General features: G+C 34.5%; 4 protein-coding genes across 4 annotated transcripts; 2 read left to right on the top strand and 2 right to left on the bottom strand.

Moving 5' to 3' along the window:
- The first annotated feature begins 419 nt into the window (after window positions 1–419).
- Window positions 420–4,941, top strand: LOC139872380 (probable CDP-diacylglycerol--inositol 3-phosphatidyltransferase 2). The gene is made up of 12 exons (XM_071860238.1): window positions 420–434; window positions 512–652; window positions 1,175–1,301; window positions 1,987–2,071; window positions 2,152–2,201; window positions 2,358–2,397; window positions 2,517–2,561; window positions 2,640–2,705; window positions 3,120–3,234; window positions 3,341–3,394; window positions 3,479–3,577; window positions 4,442–4,941. The coding sequence occupies exons 3-12, from the start codon at window positions 1,241–1,243 to the stop codon at window positions 4,499–4,501; spliced, it is 675 nt and encodes a 224-aa protein (XP_071716339.1). The 5' UTR covers window positions 420–434; window positions 512–652; window positions 1,175–1,240; the 3' UTR covers window positions 4,502–4,941.
- A 2,140-nt stretch (window positions 4,942–7,081) lies between these two features.
- On the top strand, window positions 7,082–9,920 carry LOC139871551 (metacaspase-3-like). The gene is made up of 5 exons (XM_071859258.1): window positions 7,082–7,640; window positions 8,524–8,854; window positions 8,977–9,097; window positions 9,369–9,536; window positions 9,723–9,920. Exons 1-5 carry the CDS (start codon window positions 7,082–7,084, stop codon window positions 9,780–9,782), a joined length of 1,239 nt encoding a protein of 412 aa, XP_071715359.1. The 3' UTR covers window positions 9,783–9,920.
- Window positions 9,921–10,420: 500 nt separating this feature from the next.
- On the bottom strand, window positions 10,421–12,573 carry LOC139873021 (uncharacterized). The gene is made up of 2 exons (XM_071860948.1): window positions 11,670–12,573; window positions 10,421–10,971 (listed from the first exon to the last, which is right to left on the bottom strand). The coding sequence occupies exons 1-2, from the start codon at window positions 12,475–12,477 to the stop codon at window positions 10,619–10,621; spliced, it is 1,161 nt and encodes a 386-aa protein (XP_071717049.1). The 5' UTR covers window positions 12,478–12,573; the 3' UTR covers window positions 10,421–10,618.
- A 490-nt stretch (window positions 12,574–13,063) lies between these two features.
- LOC139871122 (pentatricopeptide repeat-containing protein At4g21300-like) lies at window positions 13,064–13,732 on the bottom strand. Its single transcript, XM_071858859.1, has one exon. The coding sequence runs from the start codon at window positions 13,730–13,732 to the stop codon at window positions 13,064–13,066; it is 669 nt and encodes a 222-aa protein (XP_071714960.1).
- Between the last annotated feature and the right edge of the window lie 2,281 nt (window positions 13,733–16,013).

The following is a 16,013-nucleotide window of genomic DNA, read 5'->3' as shown; positions in this document are numbered from 1 at the left end:
TTATATGTCCCGATGTCGCCCATATAATTTCAGTTGTGTTCCGATGTCGCCCATATACTTTCAGTTTCTGTTCCGATGTATCATCCACGTGTCAAGACTACCTAGAAACCACGTCATCAATTATTTTCGTTACAGGTAAAAAAAGTATAGTGGGCGACATCAGCACATTTTTTATAAGTTTGTAGGCGACAGTAGGACGGAAATGAATTTGTGGACGACATCAGTACATTTGTCTAAGTTTTTAGCTTATTTTTTACTTTAACCATTTATACTATTACAAACTTGTTAGTTTCGGGGAAAAAAATTAAATAAGATATAAAATATTTCGCATAAAATAAAATAAAAAATTGGGGGCGCGCGTGGATTTCTTTAAACGGAGGCCATCTTCGATTCGCCATTGTCGAATTCTTATTTCTCTCTACATATAAATAAATGTATAAATTAATCTATCTCTTTTATTTCTTATTTGCAAACTCGATCGTATTCATACTGCTACAAAATTGATTTATAGTTGTGATAAATTCTCCAAAAGGGTTTAGGGTTACTAAACGGATCGTTCTTCACAATTTATCATCATCGTCGTCATCATCATCATCATCATCATCATCATCATCATCATCATCATCATCAATCAGATTCGGTAACTCATTCGGTAATTCTTCAATCGATTTATATCTAATTATTCGCACGTGAGGTATTTCGTAATGTGCTGTATTGTATTGTATCATTACTTTTAACCTAACCATTTCTTTTCATGAGTAAAAAATTGTTATATATTTAGGATAATGCTTGTTGTTAGTTAAACTGCTTAAGCTCAGTAATTTATGGAGATGTGTAATTTAACTTATTAAAAGTGAATCTGATTTACTGATAAGTTGTTATTGGTTGTTAGTTTAAGGCGATAACTATAATCTGCTAAGTATTTTGGATTTATATTAATTATTGTGTGATTTATCGATTTCATGATTTGGTTGAGGGTTAGATGTTTTGCAAATGAAAATAAGTAAAAACTGCAATTTCCTGCAGTTGACTCTTACTATAATAATGTGTGTTGCAGGTCTTGATTCACTTAATTATGCTGTTTTAAACGTTTATTTCTTCTCTGTATATATATATTTTTTTGTTTTTTGCAATTTGGTGATCATTTTCTTACATCCTTGATTTGTTTTTGCAGTTTAGATTGCTTAATCGTAAGCTTTGAAGGACTTCAGCAACCTTTATTTGTGTCTGAAAAGTAGAAATGGCTTCCAAATCAAGACCTAGAACAATAAGTGTTTATCTTTACATCCCCAACATCATTGGTAAGTTTATATGAAGCTAGTGAATTCATTCAGTTATATGCATAAAACAAAATTTGTCACATATGTAAAACAAAATTTGTTATATGCGTAAAATGAATTTTGTCATATGCGTAAAACAAATTTTTTCATAATGCAAAACGAGCTGACCGGCATTCAATTTATAAATTTTATATCTTATAATATCGCCACTATGATTTGGTAAATTGTATCTACTCATTGTCGTGTGATATTTTGTAAATACTGCCCTCCCGGGTAACCCGAACATGGAGGACCTTTTCGCTTTATTTTTTTGCAAATATTTATGCTCTCTCAGTCTCTCACAAGTCGAAGTGTTTCTATTTCTTCTTGTATGCTTGATCAAAGGCATAAAATTTTGATTAATCTCTAAAGTCGAAGTTGTTTTGAACACGTACTCTATATTCTAACAAGATGCCCAGAACAATTTCTTATGCTCTGTTTTTTTTCCTGGTTTTTTATTAGTTAGTTTCATATACGATTGAGGTTACTAGAATATTTATAAAGTTTTTTATTGATCTGCTGTGTGTCTTCTAACTTCTTACTTGATTATATATGCATTTTTTATTTTATTTTTTATTATATGTAGTCTGTTATTATAATGCAGAATGTTCTGGATCTGTATGAATTATTATTCATCATAAATTTGACTACTTTTGCCTATGTACAGGGTATATACGAGTTTTGATGAATTGCTTTGCATTTGCAATTTGCTTTACCAATAAAGAGCTTTTCTCAATCCTTTATTTCATTAGGTAAGCAGTAAATATAATCAAACATACTGTTTTGTGAAAGTCATAATTAGGATATTCAGTTCTTAATTCTACTATTGCAGCTTTGTTTGTGATGCCTTGGATGGTTGGTTTGCTCGCAAGTTTAATCAAGGTCAGAAACAATCCTTAAAATTTTTCTATCTTGCGTAAATTAAAAGCCTGCAAATCATTTCAGAGGGTGTTATCTATCTGATTTCTACTCATTTACCCTGTTTTTAGGATTTTTAGGTTATTCTTTATTTAATATATTTTATCATTACCTTTGTAGTTTCAACATTCGGAGCTGTTCTTGATATGGTCACAGATAGGTGATCATCATAAGTACTTGTTCACATATGTTTCTCATTTTTCATATGTTTCAATATAGTTTATGCTCATATTCGTCACATATATTCTACTTTCGTAACTGATTTTTGGCATCTCTCAGGATAAGCACTGCATGTCTTCTGGTTATTCTCTCCCAAGTCTACAGGTTCTTTTTTGTTTCTTATTTCACTGTTTTGTGCTTTTGCTTATTTGTCCCTCAACCACTTGTTTGTTTAAATTGCAGACCTAGTTTCGTATTTCTGTCTCTGCTTGCTTTGGATATTGCAAGCCATTGGTTTCAAATGTACAGGTATGTATGTAACTCTTACATCTCTTTGCTGTCATCTAATTGTTTGCTGGATCTTAAATCTTCATCAGTTTGTAGATGTAGCAAAGAACGGCTAATTCTTTGGTATGTTTTGAAACGCTTTGGCTAGGTTTGGATGACTCGAATCGATTATCCAACTTAATAACTTCTTATAGCTAATTAAATGTACTTGCAAAAATTGCAACAGTTCAATAATAATCTGAATGTTCTAGTATCATGATATATGGTGGATTTATTTATGCAAAATATTGTTTTGGATGATTTCAAATTTCAAGTTGTTTCCTTGCATGCTATTTTTTCACGTTTGATCTGTAGCAGATAAAGCTGAACCCTGAATAACTAATTTATAAGTAAATAAGCGGCTAATTTTACATGCTCCAATCTGTATCCTTGCAGTACTTTCTTGGTTGGCAAATCTAATCATAAAGATGTGAAAGATAGCACGAGTTGGTTATTCAAGTTGTACTATGGAAACAGGATGTTTATGGGATTCTGCTGCATAGCTTGTGAGGTAAATGCTTTTTTTTTGTTGTTCATATATTTTCAATATTATTATTTATCAGATTTCTCAACACAATATGTACTTATATTATATAAGCTGAATCTCTGATTTGCAGGTTCTTTATATAACTTTGTTTCTCTTAGCAAAGGAGTCTGCAAATATAACTGATGTAAGCTTCAACCTTTTACAGTGAAGTTCTTTTGTTAAACTTAATGTAATTAGGGTCGTAATTTGTCTTTTTATGAAATTTTAGGTTCTGCTGGCTGCTGCACAACAAAGTATAGTATATTCCGCATTACTTGCGCTGCTTCTCTTCGGATGGGCAACCAAGCAGTTAGTCAATATTATACAGGTACCATCATCAACGATAATTTATCGTTTCCTATACTAGTTTACACAACTTGATTGTCTCTATCTAGTCATCTAGAGTTTGTGATATAATATGAGCTTGGTTTTCACCATTTGTTCACTGATCTTGTTACTGTATTTAAATATGGTGATGATAAATAAACAACGATGCAATATATATGGTTGCTAATGTTCACTGACCTATCAAATTTTGTATTAACTGTTCATAAAATAAGATATAGATTAGCAATTATTTTTTTATATGTAAAGTAGATATAAAGTTTGAAGCCACTAAAAATACTTTTTTTTTTCTGGAGGGTAACCAATTACATGCATAGATGCAGGTTTTTTTAATATACACATCAGCTATTGATTATTAAGTATGAACATGTGTACATGTTATGTTTTAACATTATAATATCTTGATCTTGCAATTAGAAGCACATTTTGCTTACCGTGTTTCCACACAAGTTGATAATTTTTTCGTTGCTTTTGAATGATTTAGGGTGTCAGAATACCCAAAAAAAAGTATCAGTCCTGTGCACTATTTATCAGCTCAGTAGCCTTGTGAGAGAGTACATCAAACAGTTCAACACGTTTACTTTCAAACTAAATGTGATAGGATCGTTTGAAAAGTATAATAAAGTAGTGAGTTGGGCATGAATTCTATTAAAGTTGAGTCTTGCAAAATGGGCTGGCCAGTCAGATGAGTTGGGTTAAGAATCTAAAAAACTAGGCATGGCGAAAATGGGTAACCTTTAATAACTAAGTCAGCTATATAAACTGCCACCTTCACTATTTTTAATGCAATATCTCAATAGTTTGCTCCAGTTGAGCCTGAATTTGTGAAATATTTGAATGGTTTCAGATGAAGACAGCTGCAGATTTATGTGTGCTATATGACCTCAACAAAAAGCACAATGCCTAATTATTGGAGCCGGTGATACGCTTTGATTCTCAGTGTGGTATCTGTGACTTATACGTGAGCTATTTGATTTGTGGACCTTATAAATCTCGTTCTTAGAAGCTGTAAAGATCAAAATGGCCCACTTCATCTTCATTTGAGAATAGATTACAGAAGAGAATCTAAAAAAAGTCCGTGTGTATACTGTAGTATTTCGTAACTGTCACCTTTCAAACTAGTCTTGTTTTACTTACGATAGGGGGATTTTGGGTGGATCAAAATTCATACGAGACAACCCCATCTATCTATTTTCTAAAAGGTGAATGTCTTAGTTGGTCTTGTAATGATGTAGTGTCTTGTATCTTTTGATTGTTGAAATGCATTTTTTTTCTTTCTTTCTCAAATTGGAAAATAAGTCCCAGATACAAAAGAACTATTTTGGTGAAAGATACAGTTGCTTGTTTTGCTGGATGAATTAGTTATTTGCTGAACATATAAGATGTTTGCAGTAAGTAATCTCTAGTCATTTTGAATAGCAACTCCTGTTACAAAACTATGAACATTTTTTTTAACATATATCTTACATCAAAGTACACGATGGTTTGGTTTACAGATAGCAGCTATGCGGTATGTTCGGCAAAACTAGCTAATAGTTTTTAGCTTGTAGGCATGTAGCCGGTAGCTTTTAGTTTTTAGCTGGTAGCCGGTAGCCGGTAGTTGATAGCTGGTGTTTTTTAGATATATTTGGTGTTTGAAGAGTAGCTGAATCTGTTAAATAAAGAGTAAAATGACAAAAAGTTAGAAGTTAAAAGTTAAACGTCAGTTCTAGTAGCTTTTAGCTATTTTCCTTTGTGCAAAAGTTTTAAGCTCCTTCAACTAAACAATTTTTATTTTATTTTATTAAGTACGAGTCTTTTCATATAAGCTAAAAGCTTCGCGCCAAACATACCCATGGTTTTACACATCTTTTTCACTTGATTAGTGCGTTTTAATTGGATACAAAATGTATAGATTTTCATGTAATAATGCTGAGAAATGGAAAAACCATCATGATACATTGACCTTGTTACTCTATTAATCTATTTCTATTTCTTAGTTATAATTGCAATCTTTACGCGGTTATGCAACTAATTGCAAAGAAGATGTTCTTTGCTTTCAACTTTTAAATCTTTTTGTTAATGTTTGAGACCAGTGAAGCAAGAGAGAGAGAGACTGGATCTCTGTTTTGGTTCTACCTACTAAATGCAAAGAACACTTCTTGTAAATTCAAAGTTAAAGACTTTTCGGTCTTTGTAAATTTAAATTATAATCGATCCGTAAATTCTGAGACTTTGATGATCACAAATAGAAATCAATATGTTTAAGGACATGTTTATTATCTAATGACATCCTAAGCTTATAACACGAAAAGTTGCTTCTTAATGGACTCAAGCTAACCAAAGGGCATTTGGCCTGGCGATATCGAGTTAACTCTAGTATGAGGTTGTGAGTTCGACTCTTGTTGCGGACTATCAGTAATTGTGTGTGTGTGTGTGTGTGTGTGTGTGTGTGTTTGTCGTTCTAAACAACTGCTTGCAAGCTAATTGGTTGCAGTTTACTATTTGTAGAAGATGCTGCTTGCAAAAACAATTTACAATATATATAACAGCCGGCACGAATGAACAGTACCCGCTACAGTAAAAAAAATTTTTTTTTTTTTTTAAACAAACTTCGTTTAGTAGGCTCAAATTTTCTGGCCCAACGAAGTGGGCCAACGGCCACTTCCTAGTTACTACAATTGATATTGTAGTACTTTTGCTCTCCTTTTTACCAAAAGTCCAAAGTGCATCTAATTCCTCCAACAAATCTAACATTGCATCTCAATAAAGCCTACTTAGCTTTTTGTCACATCCATATTTTTTTAAACATATTTGGCCAAAATTCTGCCATCTGAACCATGAAACAACCAATTACGAATTTGGATACCTTTTGTTCAAAAGGTGTAGTTAATTGTCAATGTACCCATCCATAGAATCTGAAAAAGGCAATTCAATCAAGGTTTGTCATTCGACGAAATATGCTTACCCTTTTAAATATAATATATCATATGCAGAACCACTTGCTATTTAAAGACCGAATCTGATCTCCACCGAAAGGACTTTAAATTGTGAACCAGGTTCCTCCCACCCCTTCACTCACCCTTGGCAGAATGAACAGAGGTGGCAAAATCGACCCATTTTACTTATGGACGGGTCAAGTCAGGTTATGTATTATCTCTATAAAGAACTGGTTTGATGGCTTAAAAGTCACCCAAAGTGTATTAAATATGCATGACACATCCTAAACCATTTCAATAAAAAATTAGATTATATTGAAATAACATACTTTGTTGTAATCATATTTGACACATTAACTATTTTAAGATGATACCCATCCATATTGAAACCTTTTTAGAATAAAGTCACATTTTGTTACTATATAAAATAAGTTACATTTTAGAAAGAGTTAGGCTGAGTTATGTGGTTGTCACTAAATGTTCCCTTCTATAAATTGGCATAACACACTAGCATTTCAAATCATCATCATAAACATCATTCCGAATAATCAATCTTCATAACAAACGATATGGAATCGCAAAAACGCTGCAAAGGATGCAAGAAGTACCTAACCGTACCACCTGCTCAACCTTGCGCCTTTTGTTATAAAGTCAACAAGCCGAGCAAAAGGGACAAAATCGTCCCTCAACTACTCGGATTAATTGATGGTTATGCCAACAGACCGTCAAACAATAATTACTATAACGCCCCTTACGGGCAGCCTGTACAACCACCAGCATATGGAGGTGGTTATGCTTCTCCAGTTTATGGTTCAGGCTATTATAGCCCACAACCACAACAACCACCATCGTTTTATCCTACTGCCTATGATGGTGGTTATTATAACCCAACACCAGCACCATCACCGCAGGCATTATCACCTCCGTTAGTGTACGGTAATAACGGTTATTATAACAACTATAACCGTCAATCATCACAGAAGCATGAACAGAAGAGGGCGGTGCTGTGTGGAGTGACCTATAAAGGCCACCGAAAGACTCTGCCTGCAAGTATAAATAATGTCAGAACAATGCACCAATTCTTGGTGAAACTCGGCTTTCAGATTGGCTCCATTCGCATCCTTACAGGTTTTGACACTCTTTATTCGCCTAATTTTAAGCAGACTCAAATTGTCAAACGAGAAACATAGAAGTATAGAACTGTTAATGAACCACTTAGTATATGTATATTCAAATTTGGGTCAAATGTGTCAAGCTTTCGGGTCAATTGGGTCTTGAGAGAACTTAGGCATGACAATGTCAACCAAAACTTATAAAATGGTCTAGTGGGTTTCCCTGCAACCTATTCGGTCCTATACCAAATTTAAAGGAACATGGGTATCAATTCCTAAAGCTCAATAAATAGAGATAGGTGTAATGGTTCTTGTGAATGGGTCAAATGGGTTGAGTAACAAGTTTCATTCGTCAAACATTTATGAAAGCAATCATGGTTATATCACTTATTATATATATTAATTTAATATTTTCTTATATAAATAAACCGTAAATATAAACGTAAAACTTAATCGTAAATGTAAAAGTAGATGACCCATTTGACCCTTGACCCGTTTAGACCCGTTAGCCAACCTGACACAACCTGACCCATTTGGATCCGTTTAAAAATCTGACCTATTTGACCCATGACCCAGTGCAACTTAAAACCGTTTTGACTCGTTACCCAAACTAACCCAACCTTACCCGTTTGCCAGGTATAATGTGTATATGTGTATAAAAAAATAAAGTTTGGCAATGAAAACAAAATTACTAATAGCAGTCAAACAAAATGTTAGAAAATGTGTTTTAGATTGGTAATCCTGAATTCTTTTTGAATCGTGTTTCATTTTAGTATTTTCGACCTTAGACCCCGTAAGGGGGCCCACCCCTTGACCCTCGTTTTTTTCCAAGACAGTATTGAGGTAGTTCGAACGGGTTGAGTAAAGTTCAAACTTTAACTATAGTATCCTTTCTGCAGAAGAACAATCAGACCCCACCAGGACCCCAACAAGACGCAACATACTAATGGCAATGAAGTGGCTCACCGAAGGTTGTCGATCAGGGGACTCGTTGGTGTTCTACTACGCAGGTCATGGGTCCCGCGTGACTGATAGTGATGGCGATGAAAAAGATGGCTACGATGAAGCATTGTGTCCCGTTGACTATAGTCAATATGGGAAAATATTAGATGATGAGGTCAATTCGACACTCGTAGCACCACTTCCTCATGGAGCAACACTTCACAGTATCATGGACACTTGTTTTAGTGGAACTCTTCTCGACCTACCGTATCTCTGCAGGATTGATCGGTTAGTAGTAAAGATTTTATTTAGACCTGACAAAATGGGCGGATCAAAAGTTCGGCATGTAATGTTAGTAGTCGTAACATTTGTCAAAGTAAAAAAAGTTTAATCTAAATTTTTTTATGCAGGGGAGGATTCTATAAATGGGAAGATCACAACTCTCATGTTTCTTCGTTTAAGGGTACTCGCGGTGGAAAAGCGATATGTATCAGTGCCTGTGATGACCATCAAAATTCAGCAGATACATCGGTCAGTATGTTTATCCAAATACACGTGTTTATGCATAATCAATAAACTTTTAGGTGTTATTTTTCTAAAGGCATGAGATAAAATAGTGTCTTATTCTGTCTGCAAAGTCACATACTTAGATAATGTTTCTTAGTGCTGCAGACGGGGTTAAGTTACTTTGCAAACATAAAAACAAACAGTCTTCACTCAGTATAGCAATGTAATTTTCAAGTAAAATACTATCTAACTTGCTGTTCGCCTACTTATAAGCAAATGTATATTTTACACGCAGGCTTTCACTGGGAACGCGATTGGTGTGTTGACTTATAGCTTCGTCCAAGCTGTGCAAAGTGCAGGTGAATTGACTTATGGAGATTTACTTGACAACATGCGCAAATTAGTTCGTGAAGCTCAAGAACAAGAAGGCCAAAATGCACCATTTGCATCTTCTACATCTCAGGTTTTTACGTGTGGTTCTTATAGATTCTGCTCATAGGATTATCAAATTAGCTAATTTGCAACTGAAAAGTTTTAATTTTGCTACATGATATCCAATTAATCAACATTATATTTTTCATATGATCACCTTATATATAAGATTACAGTATATACTAACATTGATGAACTGATGAACTGATTCTTGCAGGAGCCTCAACTTTCGTGTAACAAAAGATTCGAGATTTACTCTGAGCCGTTTATTATGTAGACAAGATGTTTACTCTGTTTCACTATCTATACCTTAACAACAAATAATGCTTGCCAAATTGATCTCGAGTTATGCATTGTACTGTAAACAGAAACTGCAATGCACATGTCAAAATCTTAATTTTCAAGAAACATATAATGTCGAATAAAAGTCCTTCAGCTTACTGTGAAGTCTGTGATACTGTTACTTCAAGCAATGTATTCTTTCATTTTGTATCCTTAAGTTTCTTATGTGAATCGGTTATAAAATGAACCAGCATAAATGCAAAACAACAAATAAAGCTTATGTTAACAAACATAAGTGTAGTTGCAGAGGTTTAGGTTTCCTCTGCGAACTAAAAAAAAAAAAAAGATGTGCAAGTTTACTACTTAAAATGAAGTTATTACACTAGAACAAAAAAATATACACAACCTCTATATACCTAACTGGTCCAAGTCTCTAAGATTGTTGACTGTCATAATCAGTTGTACTTTTTCTTAGAACAATAGTTTGGGATCGCCCAGTGGGGACTAAACGACCCACGCGTTCATCTCCCGCAGTTGCATAAACCGCCTCCAACTGCTGCACAGAAAGAAACCCGACCAAATCTGAAGGCATGGGTGGTAAACCCCCCTTCCCCACTGCCCCCGCAAACAAAGATACAACAAATTTATCCACAAATGCTAGCAATTAGATGTATATCAACCTGGCATTTTGGTTTATATCCTGTTGACGTAATACATACAAGAAATTCAGTACATACAACAGTACAACATCAGTGAGTATATGTAAGTGATAGTCTCAGTATACGATGACTATGGCCTTTTTTGGTACTTTTGTTGCAAGAACTTGTGCACTTATTTTCCCTCGAGGATTAAAAGCTTGCGAGAAGTGGTGCACCAACTAGTATAGTAAAGATGGAGGTTAGGCCAATCGGAAGATGGGCAGTGAGTGAAGTGGTGAAGCCATAACGACAGAACCTGTTCTTGTTCTTCTTCATGTTTCAAAGATGCTATTAGTTCTCCTAACACGTTTTCTAGCTCGAGTTTTTCGCTAAGACTTAGTACCGGAGCATCTGTACCGATGCTTGCTCGACATAAAAATGGTAACCATGACATTAACATTTTCATCTTTACTTCCCTTAGTTCATACATATTACTTTCTTTGGTTTCTTCACCTCCCATACTTGCCGCTTGCTGGAACAAGAACGCTGCGATGCGTCATACATGAACATTAGTTATAAAGAGAGATAAAAACCTGCGCTTCGTTGCGGGGTGGTTTTAATCGGTGAATCAAACGTTAAAGAAATAAAAGAATGAAAAAGGATGGGAAAAAAAGGTTTGGGAAAAAAGTTGCAAAGAAAAGAATGAAATTTTTTTTGTAAAAATACCCTGAAAATTACCATTTTACCCTCGGACTTAGGGTTAATTCCACTGTAAACAGTAGCAAAAGGGACCCTTTTTATTATAAGAGTATAATATAAATAATATAATATAATACTATAATATAATATAGCATCAAAAATCAAATATTTACTAATGTTTGCTTCAACATTTTTACCCCCTTATGCATCAAAAAACGTTTATCAGCTTGAAAAGAATAACACATTTTGACCAATTAATACTTACTTTTACAAATTTATCACGTCTTTGACCAATCAATCGCTAACCGATATTAATCGATTAATCACTGACCGCTTAATCGCTACTAATCATATCGAACACCACCCATAGAACGATTAATAGGCAATTAATGATGCCTATAAAATAATACTTCAACGATAATTTATAAATAATTATGAACATAAATTATTTAATTTAGAAAAACGAAATCTAGCATTTGAATATTGAACATTACTTACAAGTATACCAACAAAAATTAAAAAGGGTGTTTACATACAAACCATACCACAAAGTTTAACCAATGATCCTTGTAACCGAAGCTGAGCCGAAAGAGCCACAGAAGCCAGCTTAGAAGCCGAACCCCATTGACGAACAGCTTCACCGCAGCTCCCACAAGCCGCTAATTTTTCAGCTAACCAAAGCAATTCAGCCGCCAACTTCTCAGCTGAACAGCTAAACCGGCTCATCCTCCTTTTCCTAAACCGGGTCCACGCCACATGACCATAACGCCCAACCCTTTTCATCACCCGGTTCAACCCAAAACAACCCCCACCATCACTATTTACCACCATACCACCACCGTCCTCCACCGTCGCCACTCCGGCCACAACCGTCGCCAATTCCAGCTGTCCAAGCGTACGGGAAAACGCACATGAAAGAACCTTAACGTTAATTTTTCGTAACAACTCGTTGCCTTCCACGAGATTTTCATCCATCAATTTCTCGGCGTATGATCTAACAACCTCGTACTTTCTTGAACTAACTGGTATATCGTTAAGTATACCAAGTAACTGACTAAGTGCACGTGCAATACACGTGTCGGTACCATCATCCTTATTATACATTTTATCAGAATCCGAACAATAATTGTTATCAGTATCAGTAATATTATTCAAATTTAAACTTCGTTTGAGGGATGATGGGATGATTTTGAGGAGGAATAAGAAGAAGGTGATTACGGTGTAACAAATGATGTTGAATAATTTAAATTTTCGAATTATGGATTTATGAGTGTAGATGAGTAATGGTAAGATGAAGGTACGAATAAGAAATGGAGCAAGTGGAGTTGATGTTCCGGGTTCGGGTCGGATCATTTTTTGGAGTGCAGATTGAAAGATTGATAAGTGGTGAAGAGAGAATTGAAGAAGATTTGATTGAAGAAGATGACAAATCAAAAAAGAAAATATAAATAAAATTGGGTACGTGTGAAGGTTTTTGTAGTAATGACTGGTAGTAAAAATAATACTATAAATATTTTAGTTTTAAAATTACAAATTTATGCGGTTAGTCCCAACTTTGCTCAAAAATGCATGGTAGGGACTAGGGACTACACTTTATTTCAACATAGTTGGTCCCAAGTTTTATTAAAAGTAAGTGGTTGGTCCCAAAACTTAACGAATGTTAAACATGGTCGTTGAATAGAACCATGTGAGAGGCATGTGATGGACATATTTGTCTTTTAACTGCATTGGGTCTCATTTTGTATAAGCAACCATCTAAAATGTATCTAAGGCATCGGAGTTTACACCCGTGCATATGACGATATCTATGTCAACACTTGAAAACATTGTGTGCCATGTCCACTTCACTTAAAGTAGATATTGATAAGAGCATTCTGTAGGAATTCATCTAAATGTACATTGTACCTTAAGATATAACAATGAATTTCCTTACCTAGGTTTATACGTGCCGACTCAGATATAGACGGAAGAAAGCTTCTAACGTGATGGTATCTGGTTTGGTACCTACTGATATCATCTCACAAAGCAAATGTAAACCTTCATTCATAAGTCCATTCTGTACATGCCCACCGATTATAACATTCCATGTAACCGAACTAACTTCTTGAGCATCATTAAACAGCTCTCGCGCATAAAACAACAATTTAGACTTCGCATACCCTCCAACCAACATGTTAAGCACATGAGGATCTGTTACTAATCCACACTTAATAATCACTCCATGAAGCTGAGTGTCGAGCTTTATATTCACATTAGACGCACAAGCAAATAAAACACAAGCATATTTCACTGACCCAGGTTGAATCTCGGAACTTCTCATTTCGTTAAACAATAACACATGTTCATGATACCCAACTTTCAAGTACCCATCAAGTATGACATTCCACAACACATCATCTCTTTGAGGCATTTCAATAAACGAGTAACGTACATCATCAATACACCCATTTTTAGTATACAAATTTATCAAAGAACTAGCTACATAAACATCCATTTTAAAACCCATAATCCGTATCATAGTACAATGAGTATAATTACCTAACTCAATCGCTCCAACTCGACTACAAGCTTTAATCACATACAAGAAAGTGTACTTATCTCTGGACATATATCTGGACATATTGTTCTATATCCCAACATTTTAAAACAACTAAAATTGCATAATATATCAAAACACCTCGTCATAGTAAACCCTTTAATCATCCAATTCCATGGCAATGCATAAAACAAATCAAATTTATTAAATATATTTGGCATCAATAAGTTTGCCACAAAGTATCCACATTCCAAGTAATCATGAACCCAGTAAACCAACATGTAAGACCACTGATAACCCTCACTGTGACGTCAAAGGCAGATGTGGTGATGTGCCAAGGTCAAGAAGTGAGGTTTTTTAATGGAGAGTGTTAAATTTATGAGGGGTGATATGGTAAAATATTATTGGTAATTGAGTATAAATTATATTAATTAATAATATATAAATATTAATGTTGAAATCTGATTGGTCCATACATCTATGACGCGCACCTTTATCCGTCAGTTTTTTGATTGGCGCCCCCGGGGCGTCAGGGTTAATGGCGTCTGGGCATCAAATTTCTTGCCAAATCACATGCCATGTCATGTTTAGGGGCGTCAAATTTCGAATTTGACGCCTGGTTAATGATGACCTTGTTATATAAATGTGTGTGGCTGTAAATAAAGAATCACCTAATTGTTCCTTGAATCGTATGAACACTTTTCAAATCAAGTATTTCGACTCAATTAGCACGAGTTACACGAAATCTCGATTGGGATAAGACAAGGAGTTATTAATCTTCTTGGCTAAAAGAGAATTAATCAAATGAATGTTGAGAATGTGTCACGACCCTACTTTTTCCGCTATCTTTTACCGTTCGTTAATTGTTATTCGTGCTACGTCATTTCTATGACCTATATTATTATTTTTGTAATAAAATATTAATTATTATGTGTTATGTGAATATTTGTATTCATATTTAAAGTTGTACGTTTCTACGTGACGTGGATTTCTATCCGGCGAATCTTTTCTGTTTTCAAACCAACGGTTAAACTTTTGGGATTTTTAAATCCAAATTATTTTAAATATGATATTTTGATGTCATATGATTATATATAGTGTTTTTATATTTTATTCGTCGCGTATTTGTTATCTCTCCGAATAATTAATCGCGTAATAGCGTTTTCGAGTTTCGGGCTTCGATCGGGCGTTCGGGCTAAAAGCAATTCAACATTTAACAATTTTGGGCGATGGGTCCCACCCCCATACCCACCCATCGGCCGAACCCATGCGGGAGGGGTATACCCCCATTTGTTTTTCCATTTTTTTGCAATTCTCATTTCATTTCATTTTATCTCAAAACCTAGTTTCTAATTTTTTTTTCTCTCTCCTTCTCCTTCCTCCCTTTGTGGCCGTCGCCACCTTTACCAAACATCATCATCATCTTCATCAATTATTGATTATTTCAAGAAGCTTTCAACATAATCGGATTCTACACATCGATCTCTACGCATTCATATCTCTTGATTATTGTTTAGGGTATAAACCCTAACCCTAACTTTTTGATTTTTATATTATTTTACTGATTTTGATGTTTAATATGATAGTATAGTACTTGTATGTTGTTGGTTTATTGATTGTATGCATAGAATCACTCGTTATCGCGTGTTTTCGATTTGATTGATTGTTGACAGCAGACTAATCGACCATTTCAGTGAACTTAACTGATGTTTTTGTTAAAATAAAGTATCTAGATGTGTTCCTCTCATCAAGACATTGATTTTAGACTCCGGATTCATGTTATTTCGATTCCCGGAACTCAAGTTATGATTAAAATGGTGTTTTCATGAAATTAAAATGTAAAAACGGATGTGTTCAGGTTTGGTCCGACTTTGTGACCACTTTTGGAGTATCTAGGGTGTACTAGTGTGTTAGGATTGATGGTTGGATGAACATTCATGTTTGGGTCATCGAAATCCGAGCCACGGATCACCCGGTATGACTAAAACATGTTTTTGATCGGATTAAAGTCCCAAGTTGAATTATGGCTGTTGGTCACGACTTGAGGGCTGTTATTGGGGTGTTCTTGAGTGTACTAATATGTCGGGTGGTTGGGTTAAGCGAGGATATATATATAAGACTCGCCAAAAACCGACACCCGGGGCTCAAGTTATGACCCGATGAACTTTTAATTAAAACTTATGGTTATAACATCTAACTTATGATATAAATAATGAATTTTATTATTATTAAATTACTCATGATATAAAAGTAATTATTTTAATTTAAGACTTATGATATATATATTTATTATATCATTTATTAATTACATTATAATTTAATTAAACATTTAATTAAACTTATGATTAATAAT

Source organism: Rutidosis leptorrhynchoides, chromosome 10 (assembly GCF_046630445.1).
Source record: "Rutidosis leptorrhynchoides isolate AG116_Rl617_1_P2 chromosome 10, CSIRO_AGI_Rlap_v1, whole genome shotgun sequence".
In the NCBI taxonomy this organism is placed as follows: Eukaryota; Viridiplantae; Streptophyta; class Magnoliopsida; order Asterales; family Asteraceae; genus Rutidosis; species Rutidosis leptorrhynchoides.
The sequence above is the reverse complement of the archived record's forward strand: the minus strand, read 5'-3'. Positions and strand labels throughout refer to the sequence as shown.